Source organism: Odocoileus virginianus, chromosome 8 (assembly GCF_023699985.2).
Source record: "Odocoileus virginianus isolate 20LAN1187 ecotype Illinois chromosome 8, Ovbor_1.2, whole genome shotgun sequence".
Lineage (NCBI taxonomy): Eukaryota > Metazoa > Chordata > Mammalia > Artiodactyla > Cervidae > Odocoileus > Odocoileus virginianus.
The window spans coordinates 15051873-15079608 of NC_069681.1; the positions used below are offsets into that span (position 1 = coordinate 15051873).

At 35.8% G+C, this 27736-nt stretch overlaps 1 protein-coding gene across 10 annotated transcripts in view; it reads right to left on the reverse strand.

The window, feature by feature from the left end:
* Positions 1 to 27736, reverse strand: part of ZC3H13 (zinc finger CCCH-type containing 13) — a 93786-nt gene that overhangs the window by 46397 nt on the left and 19653 nt on the right. For 9 of the 10 annotated variants that reach the window (XM_070471211.1, XM_070471215.1, XM_070471214.1 and 6 more), the window contains exons 5-8: positions 16312 to 16420; positions 9774 to 9913; positions 8613 to 8773; positions 2553 to 2750 (exon numbers count right to left, since the gene is read on the reverse strand). In XM_070471211.1, coding sequence (XP_070327312.1) covers positions 2553 to 2750; positions 8613 to 8773; positions 9774 to 9913; positions 16312 to 16420 — 608 coding nt within the window. Of the gene's footprint in view, positions 1 to 2552; positions 2751 to 8612; positions 8774 to 9773; positions 9936 to 16311; positions 16421 to 27736 lie in introns of those variants that run through there. The other variant, XM_070471217.1, reaches the window with a different exon arrangement.

Here is a 27736-nt window from a genome sequence, read left to right on the forward strand (position 1 = left end):
ATCCAGCCAGAACATCCTAAAGAAATCAGTACTGAATACTCATTGGAAGGACTAATGCTGAAGTTGAAACTCCAATGTTTGGAGTTTGGCCACCCAATGTAAAGAACTGACTTATTGGAAAAGACCCTGATGCTGGGAAAGATTGAATGCAGTAGGAGAAGGGGATGACAGAGGATGAGATGGTTAGAAGGCATTACCAACTGGATGGACATGAGTTTGAGCAAGCTTCGGGAATTGGTGATGGACAGGGAAGCCTGACATGCTACAGTTCATGGGTTCACAAAGATTTGGACACAACTGAGCTGAACTGAATGGAGATAAGTTAAAAAATCTGCCTTAAAAATAAACAAAAACCTACAAATCAAATCAGTTTCTCCTAACTTAAAGTGGCCCCTTTCAACCTTGTCAAACATCAAAGTTAAACTGGACCCCTTTAGGGGTTTCAGGCTTTAGGACTCCAGTGCCAAGAGGGCAACCCATGCAGTCCTTCAGTTATCTGCGGCTTAGTTTCCTTACACAGAAGAAATAAACCAAGTTCAGAGAGCAACAGGTGACTCCTAGGTATACCTTATTACTTCTGATAGAAACGATCAGGGAGAAAAAAATGGAAAACAAAGAATCAAACTTCGATTCTTCAATTCCTCATAATACAAAGTGTCTTAACCATTTCAATGGCAAACTCCTCAGGGACATAAGAATCACCTCTCACAGATTTCTGGGTCAAAATAACAAAATAAGATCACTAAGAACCATTAGAGAAGAATGAAGACTTCAGCAAGAACATTTAACATGATTTATAACCAATTTACATGTCATTTTCAAAAACAAACCTATCAGATTGAGAAAGATAGACAGTATATTTTAGGAAAGAATATTCAAGAATTATGGATGTTCCAGTTAACCAATTCTTATTGCTCCACTAAGACATAATGTTGCGAGATCCTAGCAAGAGCTGACAGAATCATTCTGGTTCTTTCACATCACAAGTGGGAACAGGAAAAAAAAACAAACATTCACCTAAATGAGTGAGATACATTTGTTCCATATATGAGTTCCAGATACACGGTCAAATGATCTTCAAGGGCACCAAAAACACTAAATGAGGGAAGGAAAAGTTCCTTCAAAAAACAGTGCTGGGAGGTGTGGTTTTCTACACACAAAAAATGGAGTGAGAACCTTATCTTACACCATATACAAAAAATTAACTTAAAAGGTATTAAAGATTTAGATGTAAGGTCTAAAACTATAAAACTCCTACAAGAAAACATAGAGGAAAGTGTTTATGACACTGGAGTTGGCAATGATGTCTTAGCTCTGATACCAAAAGCACAGGCAACAAAACCAAAATCAACAAATAGGACACATCATACTTTAACAACTTCTGTGCATCAAAAAAACACCACCAAGAGAATGAATAGGCCACCTATGAAAAGGGAGAAAATACCTGTAAATCATGTATTTTTACATGTAAAATATCATGTAAATCATGATAAGGAGTTAACATCCAGAATATATAATGGATTTCTATAATTCAACAAGAAAATCAAATTAACTCAATTTAAAAATGCATAAAGGACTTTAAACAGACATCACTCCAAAGATGACATACAAGCGGCTGGAAACCAATGAAAAGATGCTCCATATCACCAGTTATTAGCAAAATACAAATCAAAATCACAGTATCATCTCACACCAGTCAGGATGACTGCTATCCAAAACACAGAAAACAATAAGTGTTGATGAGAATGTGAAGAAACTCAAACTCTTTTAACACTCTTAATGGGACTGCAAGTGGTGCAGCTGGTATGAAAAACAGTATCAAAGTTTCTCCAAAATTTAAAAATGAAATGAAACCACATATGATCTGGCAATCTCATTTCTGAGTTTATGTCCAAAAGAATTGAAAGAAGGGTCTTAAAGAGATGTTCACACACCCATATTCATAACAGCACTATTTACAATAGCCAAGAGGTGGAAGCAGCCTGTATGTTCACTGACAAGTAAGTGGATAAACAAAATATGGCATATAGATGCTGGAATATTATTCACCCTTAAAAAGGAAAGCAATCCTGTTATGTGCACAGCATGGGTAAACCTTGAAGACCTAGTGCTAAGTAAAATAAGCCAGTCACAAAGAGACAAAGTGATTCCATTTATATGAGGTATCTAAAGGAGTCAAATTCATAGAAACAGACAGAATAGTGGTTACTGGGGAGTAGGGGATAGGTTGTTTTAGGGGTACAGAGTTTCAGATTTATAAGTTTTGGAAATCTGCTTCATGACACTGTGGAAAAAATATATATATATACACACACACACGCATATATAAAACAATACTGAACATTTAAAAGTGGGTAAAATTAGAAATTTTATGTTTCTTAGATAATAATGATTTGTTATGTTATTAACATTTATTGAAGTAGTCATACTTCAATATGGTAATTATTAGGTAGAGTTTAAAAACACTAAAAAATCCAGGATAGTAATGCCTAAAAGCTTCTGAACAGTATTACGGATTTTAAGAAAGTAAGATTATTAAAAATCCTACTTACCTTGGCTTGTCTCTTTTTTCTCTTTGTCTTTCAAAATCTCGTCCTCTGTCCTTTCCATCTCTTGGTTTTTCCTCTATCCTGTCTTTCACTTTATATTTTTCTTTGTATTTTTTCCCCAGAGCAATATCTTCCTGTATAGGAGGGGGTGGGCTAGGAGTTCGAGGTCCTTTCTTCTTACTTTGGTTGCTTTTTGAATTCCTAAAGTTAACACAAAGCTGTCAGAAGTCTAAAGACTTTTAGAAGGTGAAATAAGTATTTTTTTTTTTAATTTTAACAAAGCACAATTAAAGAATGGTTAGCATTCTTTTCAATAACTTGCCATTTACTATTTTATATACTAGTAATCAATATCCCCCCAACAAAAAAAAACCAGAGAAATGAGCAAAGATTTACTTACTACCTATTTCATTAACAGTGCTTATTATGTAATTTTAAAAGGTAGATTTCTGAGAAAAGATAGAGGTAGAATAGGAAGAGATTTAGGAAAGAAAATGTCATTAAAAAAAAAAGAACTGAAAAAATTTTAAGCTTATTATAAAAAAGTAGATAGGAAAGTAAAAATCACCTACAATTCCATTCATTACCCAAGGACAGCCGATAGTAACACCATGGATAAACATCCACACTTTTCCCATGTCTTTTCCTTTTTTCTTCCCTGCCTACCCCCATATGCACAGTCATAAAGCAATGCTTTTGAAAAATTGTTTGTACTACATACAGTATTGGTATATTTCTATAACAAAAAGTGGATTCTTATAATTATTCTTATGGACTGTACAGAATTCCCCTAATAGATATGCTCTGTAACTTCTTTATAAACAATTTCACATTGATAAGGTTTCTAGGTGGCTTCCATGTTTTCAGCATTATAAGAACAATTACATCAAGTGTAAATGAAACCCTAAGCATTGTTAGTAAACATTTATTTAAATCTTTGTTTTATATATTAAACATTCATTTAAATGTTTTTCCAACTCTTAGGACTACAGAGATGATACTTTAAATTCTAGAATTTTGTCTTTCATGGCGTTAATCTATCTGGAACTGACTAAGTGCTATAACTCTGAGCCCTTACACATTACAAATTGTCTTCATACCTCGACAGTTGTTTGACTGAATACTAGAGCATTTCAGAATGGTATCTTTTTCCCTCAGAGCTCTACTGTTACAATATCTTGCAGTGTTTAGTGTTTTGGATGAAAAGTCCAAAGAGAGTCTATTACTTTTCCCATGCAGGTTTTTCAGCTTTTCTGCTGGTGTGCTTATAAAACATTACTCTTTGGAAATTAAAAATCTCACCAAGATAAATCTAGGTTTTCTTGTTTAACCTTTCCAGAACTCAGTGTGCTGCTTCAATCTGAAACCTTAAGTGTTTTGCTCATTGTTCTTCCTATTCTTATTCCATCAATTCTCCACAGGACCTGGGGCTCTCTAGTTTGCTTTAATGCAGTTACTGCATATCTCCTAGGTCACTCCTCCATTATCTTTCATTATTCCCATCTCTCCTTTTGCATTCCAGTATCTTAAATGTGTTTTCAAATTCAGTAAGTTTTCTTTTAATTCTAAATTTGGCAATCTCATTATTCTGTTATTTCCAGTAGAAAAATCATTTTCATTCCAAAATATCCTTGTTCACAGACTGCTTTTTTTCACGATCAACTGCTCTCAACAGTTGACCAATGCAATATCCTCTCAAATCATACTAAAATTCTGAATTAATTTATTGTTTCAATTCATTCCTATTTTCTGCAACATGGAAGGTTCAGTCTGGTACTGAGTTTTAAAGGAGTCCTTTCTTTTCCGGTATCTGGAAAGTTTTCACTAGCTACTTATTTCACTACCTATTGATATTTATAAATTATGACCTAAGCCAAAATCCTAGAACTTACTACCTGTGACCTTGAGTTCTCTAGCCCAAGATTCCTTAGCTAACTAAAAAAGTAACAGGTAGTATCTTCCTCAAAATTGCTGGTAAGACTAAAAACAGATAAAAAAAGCAACTCAGAGTGGGCATTCAGAAAATTTGCCTTAGTCTTTCTCCCTACTTATTATCACAGATAGGGTAAACCATTCAGCAAGTCAGAAATTATTAAAATATGACCAGATCTGCTTTTCATCTTTGTCTTCTGCCAAGAACCATTATTAGATCTACATTACCTCACTGCATATTTATGAGATGACTGAGACCTTTAATGTATTTAACAGGTAAGTGATAAATGTCTTTTCCATTTAAAAGACAGACTGGGGGTGGGGGAGCGAAGCGGAAGAGGGAGGGGACATGTATACTTACAGCTGATTGAGTTGTTGTATAGCAGAAACCAAAACATTGTAAAGTAACTGTCTTCCAATTAAAAAAGACACACTAATCAATAGTTGATACAGATAATATCAACATTACTAAAAAACCATTTTCAACCATTATCATTTCAAAATGATAGAGGAATTCTTGACACAAACTGTATTTTCACATTACTGCCTGTGACAGAGACTAACTAGGTATTCACTAAACTTTTCTCCTGACCATACTGTTGAATGATACTCTATAGACAGTTATAAAGTCAGATGTAACCAAATGACCAAGTTCTGGCCAAAAGAACATAAGAGGAAGTGATGTATACCACTTCCACACCTAATTAATAAAAAAGTCTCTCATATTCCAGGTAATTATAAACTATATAACTAAATAAGTGCAATACTCTTTTTTGCTTTGCATATTTCATTTTTTGGTCCTCAATAATATAGAGAAGTGAAGCCACAGTCAGAAGGAGCTTAGTTACTCTATCCATGTATAGGAGAAGTGAAAGTCACTCAGTCGTGTCCAACTCTTTGCGACCCCATGGACTATAGCCTACCAGGTTCCACCGTCCATGGGATTTTCCAGGCAAGAATACTGGAGTGGGTTGCCATTTCCTTCTCCAGATGTTCCCAACCCAGGGATTGAACCCAGGTCTCCCACATTGTAGGTAGACGCTTTTACCGTCTGAGCCACCAGGTAAGTCATGTATCGGAGAGTCACCTCTTAATCAGAAATACCATTCCTTACTTGAGTGAGAAATAAACTTCTGGTTGTGTTAAATCCACATTCTGGGAGTAAGCTATCGTAACAACCAAGATTACAACACTACACTCAATAAAGTGCAGAATTTCTTCAAATACCTTCAAAAATATACGTATTCAATAATTGGGAAACAGTTGTGTCACAGATAGAGTTTGCAAGTGCCTTCCAACAGAATGAGCCAAAACTGGTCATGTGCACTCTGCAGTCAGCAAGATTTTTCAACATTTTTTTAAGTCAAATGATAGTCCTTTGAGGGGCACATAGCTCACTTCCTATTTGTGGCACAGAGTTCAATTATCTACCTCCATCACTTTTTAGAGCCGATCTCTCTCTCCCCAAAACTTAATTCTTTTGAACAGCTTTTGACACACTTCAGACATCTTTGTACAAAAAAATTACTGATATAAAGAAAAATTTTCTTAATGAAAACTGAGAAACAGGGATGAACAGAAGCAATAAAACATTTATTGATTTTAAGCCATTCTTACATCTTAGCATAAAGCTTAGTATCAGACTATCTCTCACAACAAATGTCACAGAAAACTGCTAACTTTCAGGGAGAAGTGTGAGTCTTAATTTGTCTGTGATTATCTCTGTTCCTTCAATATGATAACCACGTAAAACCAAGGAGTTAGGTTACCTGATTTCCCCCTCGGTTTACTTACTGGCATTGGTTGCAATATTCCACTGAATTTTAACTGAAATTCTAAACATTATTTGTTGTTGAATGTCTTCAGTTTATCGTATGATCCACAATAAAACTATAAGTTGATGATCTGACACCCTCCAGGCAATGTAAACTGCATGACTACAGAAGTGCTATATCCAATTTAGTGTTTTCTTTGTATCTTCAATGTACTGTTTTCCAGGTCCTTCTATGTCTATTATTAAAGTAATGATGCATCTTAAACTCAGGATCGCATAATACAGAAATATAATAGTTAAATCAATATAATTATTCATGTGTGCATGCTAAGTTGCTTCAGTGATGTCTGACTCTTTGCAACTCCACTGACTGCAGCCTGCTAGGCTCTCCAGTCCATGGGATTCTCTAGGCAAGAACACTGGGTTGCCATTTCCTCCTCCAGAGATCTTCCCAACCCGGGGATTGAACCTGCATCTCCTAAGTCTCCTGCATTGGCAGGTGGGTTCTTTACCACTAATGTCAACTGGGCAGCCCCCAATAATTCATGCTCAATATTGAAAGGATAAGTGAATTACCAGTAAGACTGTTAGAGAAGACTACATGAAAAACAGGATGAAAGTAACCCTCCAATTAAATAGGTATCAAAACTTTTTATGAAGAGATTAAATACTGAAGATTTCATAAATAACAAGGATAAGAAAATGAAAAGGAGTGTTTCTGGTATGCTGGGTTTTGGGGGGAAATAAATGGAATTAGGGGAATGTATATAATTGGTTAATTAAAAGGAAAAAGAACAGATGGGTTAAATCTTATCACTCTGTAGTTCGACTTCTTTCATATCCCTTTACTCAATTCCAGGAGCAAAGGAGAGAATTAAGCCTACTTTACAGAGTGCCTTATTATAAGGCAAAGCTCTTTGAAGAGTAGGTGCTATGGAAATATACAATAGTGAACCATCAAGATGCCAGTCTTCAGGAAGCTTAAATTTAATACAAGTTGTAAAACATGTACACCACGGCTAAAATATAATAATGGAAATAGCAGTTAGTATTATGCAAAAGGTATAAATAAAATCTGATAGATATACAAAGGGAGCAGAAATTATGTTCAGTAAGGAGAAATGAGAAATCTTAATGCAAAGACAGAATTTGAGCTAGACATTGAAGGACTAAAGATGATGAGTGTAGGAGGAAAACTGGACAAAAATATGCACAAGACTGAGAAGATCAATATATGAATTCCCCTCTAAAAAAATCTGAATTTCATTCAATAGAATAGAAAGCTACTGAGTTTTTCAATGACATAATAAATTAATAGGAATTATTCTTTTAAGATATCTCTTACAACATTTGTAAAGTGAACAGTTACGGCAGCTGAATGAATGCATTTACATGTGTGAGCGAATGGGACACTAGATAAAGTAAATATAGTTTGTAGGATGATATATTAATAATAAACTAGGCAAGAAGTAAATGAAGTCTAGAACAGGGTTAAAGCCTCCAGAAACTAGAGGGAAAACAAATATAAATTTCATAGTGGGGTCATACAGACATCTACCAACTGGTCAAATATCGAGAAAAGGTTTTCAGTTTAGACTTGTTCTTAAATAATAAATTAGTGTATGCCCTTTAATTGAAATCAAATTTAAAATTTAAAGAGTACAGATGACATTTTATGGAAAACTATCTCCTGCCTTATTTTCAACCCCTCAATGTAATTTGTTTCTATCCTTATTCTTTCAACTGGCTACTACAACAATTCTAAAAAATGTATTCATACTGCTTCATACACCAGGAGACAAGAAGAATGTTGTTCACTGTGCATAATTTGTCATAACTAAAACCTGGAAATGACTTAAATGTTCAGTAACAAAAAAGTAAATATATGAATATTAATATGAAAGAACTATGGCTATATATATCAACATAGGTAAATGTAAAAAACTGCCAAAAAAGCCAAGTAAAACAGTAAATTACAGAAGAAAAGCTATATCTACATTAAGACTAAATAAATGAAAATATTATATGTTGTAAGATAATACAATATGGAAGTATAAACACACATGCACAAGTATCATAAACAACAAATTCAAGGGGGAAGGGCAGGAAATACACCTGCTTAGTTCTGAGGGAAAAAAAGTTCTGAAGCATATATAGGTATGGTACAGATCTTTGTTTCATCGTTCTCTATAATCTTCTTTTAAGTGGAAACTTTCCATACTTTTTTTTAAATAAAAAAGCTTATATTAAATGTTCAATGTATTAAAAGTATCCTTTTGTAATCTACTAAGTAATTCTTTTGAATATCATGTCAGAAAAAGCTATTTCATTCTGGCACTATTTATCACCCTACTGACCTCTGTTGGTCCAACAATGGAGAAGATACTGCAGTTGTCTTCCTGTCTTTCTTGCTAGTTGACGATGATGACTTAGGGCTTGATTTTCTCTTTGGAGATTTGCTAGACTTTCTTAGAGAAGGTGATGGAGACAACTTTGATCTAACCACTTCTGGTGAAACCTTTCAAAAGAATTCAGTAAGTCAGAAAGTATACCAATCATGGTTGCTATAATCAGACAACAAAGCAACAATAACAAGCTCCAGATAAAACATTAAGTGTTATGACAGCCACCACACATTGCTATCAGCCTGACTCCTAAACCTATACTGTTAACCAATATGTTAACTGCCCCAACATTAACATCAAAAGTAAAGGTGAAGTTGCTCAGTCATGTCTGACTCTTTGTGACCCCGTGGACTGTAGCCCAACAGGCTCCTCTGTCTGTGGGATTCTCCAGGCAAGAATCCTGGAGTGGGTTGCCATTTCCTTCTCCAGGAAGATCTTCCCAATCCAGGGACTAAACCCAGGTCTCCTGCACTTGCAGGCAGACTCTTGACCATCTGAGCCACCAGGGACGCCATAGGCAGTTTGTAGGCTCTTGTTTGGAGCTTATGGCTGTTAACAGGGAAGCGACAGCAGGATTGCAGAGAGAGCTGACAGGAGCTGGCATGGCTGGGGCAGGATGTCCAAGCTCATCACAGACAGTCTAAAACAGAACTCTGCTCAGCACCGGGGGCATCAGGTTCTCCAGCCCCTTCTATATCTGCCACACAGCTATATACACTAGTATCAATAAAGCAAACTAAAATTATGAAATTTCAAAATCTCCTCAGAAAAATCACAAATTATATTCAAATATATTTTATCTCTTTCTACTCTTTAGAAAAGAAACAAGTACTCTATAGAGATAGCATGGGCCTAAAAATGAGGTGTATATAGATTCGAGTCCCATTTCACATTAGTTGGTGACTCCAGGCAACCGAAACTCAGTTTTGTTTATCTGTTCAATAATAAAAATATGCCCTATTTATCTAACAGCGTAATGTGAAGATTAATTGATTAACATGTATGAAGTATCAATATCCCAATACAATTTGAGATGTAGCAAGCAGTTAATGAGTTCTCCAATCAATATCCATGTTGATGTTAATTACTAACATATTTCAATAAATAGCATACCTCCTTTTTAATAATAATTTCTTCTCTTTTCTCCATGTTTTCTTGTTCCAGCTTCATTAATTCCCTCTGTATCTTTTGACGCTTCATTTCCAAGGACAACTCATGAACATAATCATAATTAATATCTCCATTGTCAGAATCTTTAAAATAAAAATTCCATTACTTTTCAAAAACTATTATAGTTATCTAAACCAAATATTATAGCAATTTTTTCAACTATTTTTTATACAAATTAAAATGGTAGATTCTTTAATAAGAGTAACACACTTCTAAAAAATAAAGGAAATATATACTGTTTCTATCTGGAGGAGGGCATGGCAACCCACTACAGTATTATTGCCGAGAGAATTCCCACAGACAGAGGAACCTGGTGGGCTACAGTCCATGGGGTCACAAAGAGTCACACACGACTGAATGACAAAGCACAGCAGCATGCTGTATCTATAAACAATTAAAATTGATACAGCTAATTTCTTTATGAAAAACCAGTCTTAAGGTTCTTGGTTTTCTTTAAGTCATTTTGGGTTGTTTGGGGGTTGGCTTTTTGGTTAGATGGAAGTTTTAAAAGATATAATTAAAATACTCAGCTACAAATTCTAAGTATTAAGGCTACCAAAACCTTTAATATGATGTGATTCATTATCTCCCTGCTTTTCTTAAAGACTCATTAGTATTAAGGTTACATTAAATGTACAATACTGTTTCTGTAGTTTTGCTTTTTAATTAATATCATTACTAAAAGTAATTTTAATACTAATGTGTACATGAGCTCATTTCTGAATGATCTATAACATTTTCATTATAAATGGTTTGTAGCAGTTCCTTAGATTAGAACTGTCCATCTCGTCAACAGATCTGATACCATGTACTATTTCTATTTACCCTTTCAAAGAAAAGAATATGAAGGTTAAAGAGGGGAAGACAAGGAAGAGTGATGTGCAGACTATTTCATTACAAATGCATATAGATGTTTTCAGAGCCAGCTGGCACCGTTCTCTCTTTGTTATTAATGTCAACAGGCCTAGAGAAGGAAATTTCACTGACTGCTATCCTAACACCTGACCACAATGGGACTGACCACTTATAAACTGAAGAGCCTTCTCAAATCACACTTTTAGAACTTAAGATCATCATTTCTTAACCTGGGGTAAATAAAGTGAAGAACTAAAAAACAAAAAAGATAAAGGAGTCCTACTTGATTGCTTAAAGGACAAAAATATGGACATCACTGACATTCTTTATATATAAAGAATTCCTACTAATTAAAAGGAAAAATGGTCAAAGGACATGAACAGGCAATTCATAAAAAGAAATGCAGGCAATAGATAAATAAGTCTTTTTCATGTATTAAAGAGTCATTTTTTCCCTTAATGGTAATACTTGGTACTGGCAAAGGTACAGATAAAAGGTATGTTCATTCTCTGGAGGTAGCGATGGAAACTAATACATCCAGCCTGGACAATAATTTGGCAGCCATGAGTAAAAACCTTAAGAACATTCATATCCTTTAATATGACAATTTTACTTTTAGAAATCTATTGCAATTAATAATAGATATAAAAATAAAGCTTTAAATGTATAGTCTTCTATACTGCCCCACAGAAAGATCTCTCCATGTCATACACAAGGTCAAACAACTTTATTTTAACATCTGCAACACATTTCATGATATGAATATATCATAGTTTATTTAACCATTTTCCTTCTGAGAGTTAGTTTGTTTTCAATATTTTGCTGTTATAAATAAGACTTCAATGAACATTGTGACACCTACCTTGGTTTACAAGTGCAAGTATTTTCTTTTCAGAACAGATTTCTCAAATTAAATTTGCTGGAGTAAGTATAATTTTTAATTTGCCAAACTATACTTGTTTGTTTGGCAAACAATATTTTTTTTCCCTGACAAACTATACTATTGCCAAGTAGTAGTATATTGCCAAATATACTCAGAATTTGATATTAATGTTTATGTTAATATAATTTATATTATATTTTTATAATATTGCCAAACTATACTCAGAAATTTTGGGGGCTTCCCTGGTGGCTCAGACGGTAAAGAATCTATCTGCAATGTGGGAGACCTTAGTTTGATCCCTGGGTCAGGAAGATCCCCTGGAGAAGGGAATGGCAACCTAATCCAGTATTCTTGCCTGGAGAATTCTATGGACATAGCAGCCTGGCAGGCTACAGTCCATGGGGTCATAAAGAGTCGGACATGACTAAGAGACCACACTTTCGCTTTCATACTCAGAAACAGATTTACCAAAGTAAACTTCCACTTGATAATATTAGTATTTTTCACTTCTTCCAGTATGATGGGTGAAGAATGTTATCTCTTTATTTTCATTGATATTTCCCTATAGTAAAGCTGAGCATTTACTGGCCATTTCTATTTCCACTATGCATTACATACCCAATTTTTTAATTTTTTGCCCATTTTTCAACTGAACTCCTTTTCTTATGTATTTGTGGAAGTTCATTATATGTTTATACAGTGTTTTTACTATATGCTTACACATGACACATGTCAAGTATTTTCTTTTAGCGATCTATTTTTAATAGATGACTTCTATGTTTAGTTAGGTACAAAATTTTAAATCCTTATATAATCAAATCTTTTATGGATTCTGGATTTTATGCTTATTTTAGAAGAATGTACATACCTCCAAGATTTCCCAAATATGTTCATACATTTTCTCTTCTACTACAATGGCGCTTTTGCTTTTTATATTACTGCATTGGTCTTTGTGGTAAACAAATATGGTCAGTTTAAGAACCAAACAAAAAAGAAAGACCTAGGGAATGGGAGCTGGAAATACATAAAACAAGTGGGGATGATGAAAAGCTTTATAGGTACATAACAATCTATACTGGATCCTATAGGCAATGGGAAATCAGAGAATTTTAAATAGGGGAGTGAAATGAACTAATTTATTCTTTTAGAAGTTCACTCTAACTCACAGAGAGAAGATATTTATAATAGGTATACTGATTAAGAGATTTCATATTCAGACTATATAAAGAACATGCTCTGTGCTTCAGTCATGTCCGACTCTTAGCGACCCCATGGACTGCAGCCTACCAGGCTCCTCCGTCCATGGGATTTTCCAGGCAAGAGTACTGGAGTGGGGTGCTATGGCCTTCTCTGTACAATGAACTACTATATACTAATAAGAATTAATGAACTATAACTATGTTCAAAAATCTTACAAACATATTGTTTTGGCTAAGCACAGAAAGAGTACATGCAAAAGATTTCATTTATGTAGATGTCAGAAACAGACAAAAGTAACCCATTGTGGTAAAAATCAGACAGCAGGTACCCTCAGGAGGTAAAGGTTGGGAAAGTAGTGACTGAGAAAAGGGAGTATGAAGGGGCTTATGGGACACGAGTAATTTTCTATGTATTGATGTGTGCTGCTTATACAAGCCTGTTCTATTGGTGAAAATTCAGTAAGTTGTACACATGAATCATGTACTCTTCTGAAAGTTACTATTATACTTTAATAAAAGAAAATCTTTTGTGAAGATCAGTCTGGGGTTCAAGCAGAGAATGATTTAGGAGACAAGACTAACCTCAACGCATGAGGTTAGAGAATTATTTGTAAAACACACTTATAGGCAACAAATAAGTATCTTAAGAACTAGAATATTAGTAGTAGTAATTTAGAGAAACAGGTGGTTTTGAAAGACACTCAACAGATACAAATGTTGAGATTTATGTTAAGTGTCTGGGTTGAGCGGAAGGAGTCTCAACACTGACCCTTAGACTTTTCGGGAAACCAGTAGGAAAACTGATGCCTTTAAAATATGGAACTCAGGTAGAGATATCCAACTGGTAATGCCTCAATTAAGAGCTCTACATATTGGGAATCATTAATAAGTAGATGTTAATGATGCCCTGGGAGCATGATTTCATCTAGGGAGAAAAACTGATAGTGAGGGGGAAAAAAAAGTCTTGGGAAGTGGGAAGGGGAAACAACTAGAAGTTTTTAAAGCAGCTTCTAAAGACAAGTGGGTCTCAAAGAGCAGTATGAGGACTCCCTGAGATCTCCAAGACAATTTCTGGAGTTCCAGAAGATCAAAAGTATTTCCATAATTCTACATTATTTGCCTGGTTTACTCAATCTCTAGAGTATATAGTGGCATTTTCCAGATGTCACATGATATGTAATACCATTAACAAACTGAATGCAGAAGCAGACACAAAAATCTAGGTATCTTTCATTAAGGTAGTTAAGTTTACTTCAAGAAGTTAAAACGATTTGCAAAAACATCTAAAATATTGCCACCTCCTCCAATTTTTATTTTTGCTTTTGCAAAGCATGGCTGTTCTCCATAAAACTGTATGCTAGATTTACTACTGTCACTGTTTAAGAAATTTAAATTTAAAAATTTCCTCAGACCTAACTTCTAAAATGGAAACTACTGAAGCAGATAATCCACAAAAAGAAAAGCTCTCCAGGGTCCTTAAAAAGAGTGAAAAGTGTCCTGAGACTGAAATGTTTGAGAACTACGCATACAGACCAAACTTCTGCAGAGTTTAGCTAAAATTGCTATTTAGATTGAAAATGCACAGGGTAAGCATATTAAATGAGTTCAGTCTCACTCTCTAATTCTATGCTTCAATATTTCTTCAAACAGAAACTTTTAAACCATAGTGATTTACAATAATCAGAACCTATGAGTTTTAATATTGTTACTCCGCTTATTTAACTTATATGCAGAGTACATCATGAGAAACACTGGGCTGGAAGAAGCACAAGCTGGAATCAAGTTTGCTGGGAGAAATATCAATAATATCAGATATGCAGATGACACCACCCTCATGGCAGAAAGTGAAGATGAACTAAAAAGCCTCTTGATTAAAGTGAAAGAGGAGAGTGAAAAAGCTGGCCTAAAGCTCAACATTCAGAAAACTAAGATCATGGCATCTGGTCCCATCACTTCATGGGAAACAGATGGGTAAACAGTGGAAACAGTGGCAGACTTCATTTTTGGGGGCTCCAAAATCACTGCAGATGGTGACTGCAGTCATGAAATTAAAAGATGCTTACTCCTTGGAAGGAAAGTAATGACCAACCTAGATAGCATATTAAAAAGAGACATTACTTTGCCAACAAAGGTCCATCTGGTCAAGGCTACGGTTTTTCCAGTAGTCATCTATGGACGTGAGAGTTGGGACTGTGAGGAAAGCTGAGCGCCAAAAAATTGCTGCTTTTGAACTGTGGTGTTGGAAAAGACTCTTGAGAGTCCCTTGGACTGCAAGGAGATCCAACCAGTCCATCCTAAAGGAAATCAGTCTTGGGTGTTCACTGGACGGACTGATGTTGAAGCTGAAACGCCAATACTTTGGCCACCTGATGTGAAGAGATGACTCACTGGAAAGAACCTGATGCTGGGAAAGATTGAGGGCAGGAGGAGAAGGGGATGACAGAGGATGAGATGGCTGGATGACATCACTGACTCGATGGACATGGGTTTGGGTGAACTCTGGGAGTTGGTGATGGACAGGGAGGCCTGGCATACTGTGGTTCATGGGGTCACAAAGAATTGGACACGACTGAGCAACTGAACTGAACTGAACTCTTAAGGTAATTTTCAAGTATTAGTCTATAAGTTTTCAGGGATATTTCTTAAACATTGTAGTAAATAGTTTATGCTTGCAGTCTCTTGGCTGTCGCCAAGAGACTCAACTCATCTACCACAGCTCAAAAGCAGTCACAGAAAATACGTAACCAATGGACATGGCTATTCTCCAATAAAATTCTACTGCAAAAATAGGTGTCTGGCCCACAAGCTATAATTTTCTATCCCCTGGTCTAAGTTTTCGGCTATCTGATGAAGAAGTAAGTTACATTCTTAAAGTCTTTAGTTTTGTCAAGTATAGTAGAGTAACAAAGCTGAATAACTAAAATAATTATATAAATTATATTAAAATGCCTAGTGTATCTACAGATGTGAGTTCCCTCTTTCTGTATTTGTAGTGTGAGACTATAGTGCTCAACTTCTAGATCACAAAAGTAGAGAAGACAGAACACTCATGGTGTGAAAAATAAATGCTTATTTGTTAAAAGACAATGACTTAAAAGTGATTTTCCTAATATTTCATGAACTAATCCCCCAGTTATCATCTGATATCACTTTCTTGAAAGATGAAATCCAACAATTTCTTGGAAATAATCTTCCTAGGTCTTTAAGGTTTAAAAATCTCACTTTTAATATTTTATGCAAAACAATAAACATAAATGTCAATTCTCTTAAACCTTGATACTGAGGGAAGTTAAATATTTACAAGTGCAACAAATTTCAAAGTAGCATGATGCTGAACAGGTAAGTTCTGGACAGAACAGCTTTCTTAGCTTTTATTCAGCTACATGCCATTTCCGGCCTTATAACTCAGTAAGACATACAGGTCAATTAGATTCTGAAACAATAGGGAGATCACGGCTGGAAAGTGTTTTGAAGCCCACAGAAAAGCCTACAAAGTGAACAATCAATACACTAACTATATAAACAAAAGAGTTTTGAAACTCACCATCTCTATTAGTTTCCCATTCTACATTTTCTTCTTCACTTTCTGGAGTTCTCTCCTTAGTGATTTTTATGTCTTCCTTTTCCCTATGTCTCCCTCTTGAAGATTCTTTCTAAAAAGTACATACATACGTACATATGGGTTATTACATTTATAAAAACTACAAGAGGTAGTTACTATAATACAGAATATTTTTAACTTCATCCCTGTTTCATTAAAGAATCAGTTTTGCAAACACTCATCCACTAAGTGGAGGAAGTAAATTCTAGAGTATCACTACAATGAAAAGACTGTACTATTATCTATTTTACTAAAAAACAGCAAATGTATGAAGTTTAAGTTTTTAAAAGATACAATGAAAATCAAATACCTTAATATGCATTTGATAGTATACTACATATTCAGTTTCTACATGAACATTACGGGGGTAAAGTTTAAAATGGATCAAATACAACAGGAAGAACTGTGGTTATATTTTAAAACAACTAGAAAAAGGTTACACTGTTCACAGTAGATTCTCAAAAATACCTGCTGATCCAGGACGCATTATATATTACTAACAAATGAGCATTTAAAGACACCTAAAGGAAAATCCAAACTCATCTAATAATTTTATAAATGCCTTAAAAGAGGGGATTTTCTCTATTTTGGTGTGGTAACTAAAATATTTAGAAAAGTTATCTTTATATTGCATCCCCAAAGCCAGAAAGTTTAACATTTCATTCCAGGTATAACAGTAGCCTATACACAAAACAGGATAATAGTAATGCAGCTTGTAAAATTTAATGAAGTATCCTATTATATAAGATGAAAGCTCTAAACCACATTTGACTAAGTGGAAAGAACACACAATCTGTGTCATGGAACTCTTACCTTCCCACCACAGTGTCTCACTTTTATTAACACTAAATCTTGACTATGAAAGACACTAATACACAAGGATATTAAGTGCCGAAAGTTCTTTCCGAGCATTACCAGACACAAAATTTGGCTGCTTACAACACAAATTAACTTATCTTTGTCTTCTTTTTAAAGAACTCTAGTATATAATTGCCCCTAAATTTTACTTATCTAGGTAGGAAGTCATGTTTTAAGTATTACCTGCTAAATGACATATACAGTTGCTGATACAACAGAGGCTGACAAATATTAAGAGACTATATAATAGAATCAGTCATGACAAAATGGTGAAAGATCAAAAAAAGGAAAAAATAAATGCACTCCTATTTGTATGTGAGACAAAAGGAGAAAAAGGAACACCATCTATTTTTACTCTTAAAATATATTCTGTGGAATATTAATGAAGAATTATTCTATATGCCATGCAACTTTTGAATGTTCTGTGAATTAAACCCACATACAAATGTGTGTATATACATATATTTATGCAAATATTTAATAAAATTTACCCTACACATTGAAATTATACAATTTTTGCACTACCTATTATTTTCCAGTATGACTCTAATAATACTGTCCCCAGTGATCATATATAACTATTATTAAGTACTAGTGTAGGCTTCAATATGTGGTAGAATTTCAAGTTAGGAGATATACTCTTGCCCAAAACTTTGTCACTATCTCACCTCAAATCAAAATCCTATGGACAGAGGAGCCTGGTGGGCTACAGTCCATGAGGTCGCAAAGAGTTGGACATGACTGATCAATTGAGCTCACCTCAAACCATAACAGAGGAAACAATTTTGATAATACCTAAGGCTCAGGTCATCTATTAAAACGTCGTATTTCCTCATTTTTTCCTCTTCAAACAACAGTGTATAACTTGTTAGGCATGTTATTCCTTGTAAAATAAAATTATTTCTTTCCTCTTATCATATTCAAATGTAAAGGGTCTGCCATTACTTGTTTCATGTAGTACAGAATGGTTTGCTCTATCACCTTCTTGCATTTCTTGAATAGAACGGTTTGTCATCTTACTGCTCTTAAATGCAAATATATTAATTACAAGTACAACCATTTGATTATTATATATTTTAAATTAATCATTCTGGAACATGTACATGTTGAAATATTTGTTAAAGAACCGCAATATTTTAACCAATACCCATGAGATGAGATATTTTATGAATTCAGAATTATTCGAATTTCAAAATATATTAAGTAACAATGCCAAAAGGGTCTGGAGAAGCAACCTGTGATCAAACATTCAGTTATTTTTGCAGCAAAACATGTAAATTCACCAACTGGATAAAGGCTATATAATAAGCTTTTTATCAATTAAGATCTGGTTTTGTTGCCAAATAAGTCTTTACTTATTAAGTCTAACTTAGGAAAAATGCTTCTTTTAATAAAAGTCTTTTACATTTCAGAAATGCGGTAAATAATTGTGAACTTTTACTTTCACTTTATTTCTACTTTATATCACTCATATTTATTCCTTAAACATTATATGTATGGACAGGTTATATTTGTTACAAATTTTATTTCTAGCTAGTAAGAAACCATTAACAAGATTATTATTTGGAAAGAAGTGTTGAGGCTAACAGAACAGAAAGACAATATTATTAATATAGTAAGTGATTAGCAACCATAATAATAAAATATAGGGGTCCTTGAAGTAATATAATTCAACCTCATACCCCATGTAGAAAATTTTTTCCTAAATTCTGTGTAGTTGTGCAAGTCTTCTATTAGAAGAATTTCAGGGGAGAAAAGTGACTCCCAAGGACTCCACTGATAGTTCTCCACTGCTGCATTCTTTGCTCCCATTTTTAGATAGTTCTAAACATTAGAAAATTATTTCATGTATTGATCAAAACTTTCTTATATTGATACCTCTCCAGAATATCTACTGATTGGAACTACTTTTGACCTCTACAATCATGTAAAACGAATCTAGTAATTCTTCCACATGATAGCTATTTAAATATTTCCACATTGTTACTAAATCTTTTCAATATCTTCTTATATCAGGGCAAAAATACTCTTCACACTTATCATATGTTAACATTTCATATTTTCATACCCTTCACTACTCTGTCATTTTCTCTGAGCACACTAATCTCACAATGTTGCTTCAATAAAATATGATAACTAAAATTAATTTAGTCTTGCCAGAGTAGTATTGGGTATATAGCTTCTACCTCTCCCAGTATAAAACTGAAATTATTCCTGTAATAATGAACTTTTTTGGGGGGAAAGGTGTTTGGAGGAGGGAGAGGTGTTTTGGGTGGAGTTTAAATAAATTATAATTTTAAAAGCTATATAAATGTAAACTACAACTTCACATATAATGAAGCCTGTGTGTCGCTCAGTCATGTCCAACTCTTTGCAACTCCATGGACTGTATATAGCCTGCCAGGATCCTCTGTCCACAGGATTTTCCAGGCAAGAATCCTGGAGTGGGTTGCCATCTCCTTCTCCAGGGGATCTTCCCAATCCAGGGATCGAACACAGGTCTCCTGCATTGCAGGCAGATTCTTAACCCACTGAGTTACCACGGAAGCCCCATAAAAATGAAGTCTAGAAATAGGGTAAACTTCAGGGCTGGGTAAAGCAGTAACACACTTAAGTAGTAATACACTGAAGTCATTGGAGATCAAATTTCCTTATTGTTTTTCTCCTTTCTCACAAAGCTATTCCTATTGTTGACTTCACATGAAGGCACATTTCTTTTACCACAAGGACAAGCAATCTAGATTCACCCAGTATGTGCCTTTCTCCAATCAAAAAAATAATTTTTTCGTTTAGTCTAAGTAAGCCAACTTCAGTCACATGGCCACATCTGAATCAATAATTGATAAAGAAAACAGCCACCAGTTAAATGAATTAGGCCTGGTTCCTAAGTCAACTGAATTAGCAAGGAGAATGGGACTGTTATAACTAGGTTAGGTCAATGAGGGTCCAGCAGTGAATCTGGGATCAATTCCCCATATAGCAATGCAGCTTCAAAACAAAAAAGTGAATGGATTCTGGGAAGTTCAAAGTAAGTTACACTGTACCTTTGGAACTACACTTTACTTCCTCAAAGTACTGTACAATACAACACTTTAGAGAGGGCTCTTGACAGTCCCTTGGACAGCAAGGAGATCAAACCAGTCAATCCTAAAGGAAATCAACCCTGAATATTCATTGAAGGACTGATGTTGAAGCTGAAGCTCCAATACTCTGGCCACCTGATACGAAGGGCTGACTCACTGGAAAAGACCCCGATGCTGGGAAAGATTGAGGGCAAGAGGAGAAGGGGATGACACAGAGAATAAGATGGTTGGATGGCATCCCTGATTCAATGGACATGAGTTTAAGCAAACTCCAGGAGATAGTGAAGGACAGGGAAGTCTGGCATGCTGCAGAGGTTACAAAGAGTTGGACATGACTGATGGACTGACCAACAACACTTCTGACAACTGCAGAGGCCATAAAAGTAAAAAAAAAATACACTTTCCAACCTACCAAAGATTTTCTTTGTTCACCTTTACTAATGCATTTTGGACCCTCATTCTAAGGTCATTTTCCATCTTCCTGATGTATATCCTTTTAGAAATTACGTAATCAAAGTTTCCTGGTAATCAACACCGTCAATTTTACCAAAAATTTTCTTTATTATATCCTCATTCTTGAAAAAAAGCTTTTCTGGGCAAATAACTATGGGTTCACACGTTCATCTCAGCTTTGAAAATATCATTCCACTGTATTTTGGCTTCCATTGTTGTTACTAATGTTGTCCATCATTGTCCATCATTCCTTTGTAGAAAGATCTTCCTTTTATCTATTTTCTCTATGCCTCTCATGTTCTGCGGTTGTAATACTCTACTTGATGATACATATCGTGCTTTCTATATCTGCAGGCTTATGTCTCATCAATTATGGAAAATTCTCAGCCACTATTTCTTTCAACATTGCCTTTCCCATATTCTATTCCCCTCCCCCAAGGATTCCAATTAGATGTACATTAGATTTACTAAGTTTTTCACCCACAATTATGAATTTCTTATATATTTTTTATAACCTTGTCTTTATAGGCTACATTCTGGATAAACTCTTCAACACCACTTTCCAACTCACCAATTCTCTCTTTGGAGATTATGGTTCACACCTTAAGGTTTTCAAACCTTTTCAGTTGGGACACTTTTGACCAAGGCTGAAAACTTTAATTAACAATGCTTCATTGTGGCTTTTTGGCCTGAACGCAAGCCCAACAACTTAGCTCAGTATATAGCTTTTAGGATACACATAACTGACATTTTGAAATTTTAAAATGATTCACAGATGTGCAATTTTGGATTATTTCAACATTATAAAAACATGGACAGCAAAGAAATTTAGATCTACACTTAGGAAACTATATTTGTACTACACTGAAGAAAAATCCCATAATAGGGTTATCAGAGGTTTTCTTTTAGGAAGAAAAAGAAAACCTAGCTTGTTTCAGAATAAGCAGAGTCACAAATAAATAAGATTATAAACTTCAAAAAACATTCAACAGATAACAAAGATCAGGTCATCTTCTAACACCACATTTTAAAAATAAAAAGGGAGGGGACAGTTATTAATATTTTTGTTCTATGTACCCAATAATACTGCACTGAACAGTACAAACTATAGGAGACAGAGAGAGAGCTAGACAGAAACACACTACTACTAAGATACTTTAAGAGGCATTCTCAGGGTTCCGGTTCAAGATGGCAGAGAACGATATACGCTTATATCCTCCTATAAGAGGACCAAAATCACAGCAAGCTGTTGAACAACCATTGACAGGAGGATGCTGGAACCCACCAAAAAATTATACCCCAAAGTATATCAAGTCTAAAGACAAAGAAGCTGCAATGAGATGGCAGGAGGGGCACCAACATGATAAAATAAAATCCCATACCCACTAGGTGGGCAAGCCACAATCTGGAGAATGATAATACCTAAGAAATTCTCCCACTGTGTTGTCAAGGTTCTGAGCCCCATGTCAGGCTTCCCAGCCTGGGGATCTGGCAATAGGACAGGTTATCTACAGGGAATTTGACTTTGAAGGTCAGTGGAATGTGCTTACAGGATTTCCACAGGACTGGGGAAAACAGAGACTCCACTATTGGAGGGCAGCACAAACAAAATCTTGTGTGCATCAAGACCCAGATGAAAGGAGCAGTGATCCCACAAGAGGCTGAACCAGATCTACCTGCTAGTCCTGGAGGGTCTCCTGTGGAGGTGTGCATCAGTAGATGCTCACCATGAGGACAGGGGCACTGGCAGCAGTTCTGGAAGGGGCCCCTTTGCATAAGTCCTCTTGGAAGAGGCCATCAACCCTAACACAGAGCCTCTAGACCCCAGGGCTGGGTCACCTCAGGCTAAACAACTAACAGGGAGGGAGCACAACCCCACCCATCAGTTCAGTTCATTTCAGTTCAGTGGCTCAGTCATCCGACTCTGCAACCCCATGGATGCAGCACACCAGGCCTCCCTATCCATCACCAACTCCCGCAGCCTACTCAAACTCATGCCCATCGAGTCAGTGATGCCATCCAGCCATCTCATCCTCTGTCGTCCCCTTCTCCTCCTGCCCCCAATCCCTCCCAGCATCAGGGTCTTTTCCAATGAGTCAACTCTTCACAGGAGGTGGCCAAAGTATTGGAGTTTCAGCTTCAGCATCAGTCCTTCCAATGAACACCCAGGACTGATCTCCTTTAGAATGGACTGGTTGGATCTCCTTGTAGTCCAAGGGACTCTCAAGAGTCTTCTCCAACACCACAGTTCAAAAGCATCAATTTTTCGGCACTCAGCTTTCTTTATGGCCCAACTCTCACATCCATAGATGACTACTGGAAAAACCATAGCTTTGATTATACAGACGTTTGTTGGTTAAGTAATGTCTCTGCTTTTTAATATGCTGTCTAGGTTTGTCACAAGTTTTACTGAGCATGGCCCTGCCCATCAGAACAAGACCCAGTATTCCCCACCACCAGTCACCCATCAGGACTCTTAAACAAGCCTCCTAGTCTCATCCTCTTGGCCGCTGCCCCTGACCTTGGGTGTGGGGCAGCTCCTCTCAGCCGCCACCCCTGACCTCAGACGTGGGGTAGCTCAAACTACCGCACAATTGCACTCCTCTCACACGCTAGTAAAGTGATGCTCAAAATTCTCCAAGCCAGGCTTCAGCAATATGTGAACAATGAACTTCCAGATGTTCAAGCAGGTTTTAGAAAAGGCAGAGGAACCAGAGATCAAATTGCCAACATTCACTGCATCATCGAAAAAGCAAGAGAGTTTCAGAAAAACATATATTTCTACTTTATTGACTATGCCAAAGCCTTCGACTGTATGGATCACAATAAACTGGAAAATTCTGAAAGAGATGGGAATACCAGACCACCTGATCTGCCTCTTGAGAAATCTATGTGAAGGTCAGGAAGCAACAGTTAGAACTGGACATGGAACAACAGACTGGTTCCAAATAGGAAAAGGAGTACGTCAAGGCTGTATATTGTCACCCTGCTTATTTAACTTATATGCAGAGTACATCATGAGAAATACTGGGCTGGATGAAGCACAAGCTGGAATCAAGATTGCCAGAAGAAATATCAATAACCTCAGATATGCAGATGACAACATCCTTATGGCAGAAAATGAAGAAAAACTAAAGGGCCTCTTGATGAAAGTGAAAGAGGAGAGTGAAAAAGTTGGCTTAAAGCTTAACATTCAGAAAACTAAGATCATGGCATCCAGTCCCATCACTTCATGGCAAATAGATGGGGAAACAGTGGCTGACTTTATTCTTCTGGGCTCCAAAATCACTGTAGGTGGTGATTGCAGCCATGAAATTAAAAGACGCTTACTCCTTGGAAGGAAAGTTATGACCAACCTAGACAGCATATTAAAAAGTAGAGACAATACTTTGTCAAAAAAGGTCTGTTTAGTCAAGGCTATGGTTTTTCCAGTGGTCATGTATGGATGTGAGAGTTGGACTATAAAGAAAGCTGAGCACAGAAGAATTGATGCTTTTGAACTGTGGTGTTGGAGAAGACTCTTGAGAGTCCCTTGGACTGCAAGGAGATCCAACCAGTCCATCCTAAAGGGAATCAAGCCTGAATATTCATTGGAAGGACTGATGTTGAAGCTCAAACTCCAACACTTTGGCCACCTGATGTGAAGAGTTGACTCATTGGAAAAGACCCTGATGCTGGGAAAGATTGAGGGCAGGAGGAGAAGGGGACGACAGAGGATGAGATGGTTGGATGGCATCACTCACTCGATGGACATGGGTTTGGGTGGACTCCAGGAGTTGGTGATGGACACGGAGGCCTGGCGTGCTGCAGTTCATGGGGTCACAAAGAGTCAGACACAACTGAGCAACTGAACTGAACTGAGTCTCATCCACCAAGAGGGCAGACAGAAGAACCACCCCAATCCCACAGAGACTAGAACCAAAACCACATGACAGGAAGTTAACCAGGATGAAAAAGCAGAGGGTTTTGTCCCAGGTGAAGGGACAAGATAAAACCTCAGAAAAACAACCAAATGAAGTGGTGACAGGCAACCTTTCAGAAGAAGAATTCAGAATAATTACAGGGAATATGATCCAGGATCTCAGAAAAAGAATAGGGGCAATGATTTAGAAGATGCAAGAAATGTTTACCAGAGAACAAGACAAACTAAGGAACAAACAGAGATGTACAATACACTAGAAGGAATTAATAGTAGAACTGATGCGGAAGAATGCATAAGTGACCTGGAGGACAGAATGGTAGAAATCACTGCCACAGAACAGAATATAGAAAAAAGAATAAAAAAAAATAAATAAATAAAGAAGAAGAAGAAGAAAGCCTAAGAGACCTCTGGGACAATATTAAACAAACCGACAGCCACATTATAGGGGTTCCAGAAGGAGAAAAGAGAGAACGGACTCAGGAAAATATTTGAAGAAATAACAGCGGAAAACTCCCTTAATATGGGACAGGAAACAGTCAACCAAGTACAGGGAGAGCAGAGCCCAGGCATGACAGAAACGAGGAGGAGCACGCCAAGCCACACAGTATCAAAGCGATGGAAAGTAAACAAAAGAATATTAAAAGCAAAGGGGGGAAATAACAACATACAAGCAAACTCCCATAAGGTTATCAGCTGATTTCTCAACAGAAATCCTACAAGCCAGAAGGGACTGGCATGGAATATATTTAAAGTGGTGAAAGGGAAGAACCTACAACCAATAATACTCTACCCAGCAACACTCTCATTCAGATTTGATGGAGAAATCAAAAGCTTTCCAGACAAGCAAAAGTTAATCAAATTCAGCAATACCAAACCACATTTACAACAAATACTAAAGGAACTTCTCTAGGCAGGAGACACAAGAGAAGGAAAAGACCTATACAAAATACCCCAAAACAACTAAGAAAATGGTAATAGGATCATACATATCGATAATTACCTTAACTATAAATGGAATAAATTCACCAACCAAAAGACATAGACTGGCTGGGTGGATGAGAACATGCGCACATATGCACTTTCACTCACCACATCACTCTACTTAACCCCTCAAATTGTATGTATTTATATTATTAGGTTAACCATGTTTCCATTATGGCTTGCAATTGTAATTATCTTTTATTTTTTGTCTGCCTATTGATTGTGAAAACTGATAAACATCTTTTACTATTTAAAAAAAAAGACAGCCTCAAACCAAGATAGATCAAGCAAAGATATGAGAAATACAGGAGATCCAAACAACAGATGTTTCAGATATACTTTAGTACTTGAAAGACAAAAAGCATAAAATATACCTTTATTTTAACAGAGGAAATTCAGAAAAATTGATCATATCTTAGGCCACAAAGTAAACCTCATGAAATCCTAAATACAAAAAGCAATAATATAGAAGTTATTTTTTTAATTAAAGTAATATATACATAAAACAAAAAGCTCTCAAATCTGAAAAAGTTTAAATATGTCATTAAGCAATTATTGGACCATAGGTGAAATACAAACCTAAAGATGAGAATTCCCTAAAAATAATGACAATAAAAGCATAATACATAAGATGCATGGAATTCAGCTGAAAGTTATCAGAAAAATGCTTACAACATTAAGTACTTGTGTATGTGTATATGCATATATATGAAAATAAATGCTCAACCAATTCAAAAAATAAACTTAACCAAAGAAGGAACTAATAAAAGAGAAATAAATGTGTTAGAAAAGAGAAAGAATATGTAAATCCAAAAGCTTACTCTGAAAATAAACCACTGACTAACCTAATGAAGAAAACAGGGAGAAAAATCACAAGTATTAAAAATCCTTTGACAATGTGAAAACAGTTATTGGAACAGAGAAAAAGGAAAAATGTGACTTCACACAACTCTATGCAAACTAGTTTAAAAATCTATTCAAAATACATAATTTTCTAAAAAGAATATTTAATAAAACTGACTTAAAGATTAAAGGTCTATTCATTTCCATTGGGAAAATAAATTCTTAAAAATAAAGAACTTCTTCACATAATAGTATCAGACTCAGATGGCTTCACATAGGAATTCTACCAAATCTTTCAAGAGCAGAAAATCACAACATCACTTAAGATATTATAGAGCAACTACTACGTATAAAATAGATAACTAATGAGAACCTCCTGTGTAGCACAGGCAACTCTATACTCAGTGCTGTGGTAGCCTAAACAGGATGGAAATCCAAAGAAGAGGGGATATATGTACAGGCTTCCCCGGTGGTTCAGCTGGTAAAGAATCTACCTGCAATGCGGGAGACCTGGGTTTGTTCCCTGGGCTGGGAAGATCCCCTGGAGAAGGGAATGAATGGCCACCCACTCCAGTATTCTCACTTGGAGAAATTCATGGACTATATAGTCCACGGGTGGCATCACAAAGAGTCGGAGGTGACTCAGCGGCTTTCACTTTCATATACACAGCTAATTCACTTTGCTGTACACCAGAAACTACAACACTGTAAAGCAACTCGCCAACGTGGGCCACATTCTGGACCATAAAACAAATTTTTAGAAAAATAAAAATCATATAATGTCTAATCTCAAACCACAATGGAATTAAACTTGAAATCAATAACAGAAAGATGGCTGGATAATCCCAAAATATATGGAGATTAAACAAAACACTTCTACTTAACACATGAGTCAAAGAAGAAATCTCAAGAGAAAATTCAAAATATTTCAAACTGAATGAAAATACAATTCAAATTCTCTAAATCTGTGGGATAAAGTGAAAACAGTGTTTAGAGAGAAATTTATAGCATTGAATTCATATAGTAGAAATGAAGAAGGTTCTAAAATCAATAATTTAAGTTTCTACCTTAGAAAACGAGAAAAAGAGCAACTGAAATCTAAAGTAGAAGGAAAATAACAAGTAGAGCAAAAATCAATGAAGTTGAAAACAGGAAATCAATGGGAAAAAAAAATCAACAAAACCAAAGTCAGTTCTTTGAAAAGATCAAGTTTCTATACAAGCTAAGA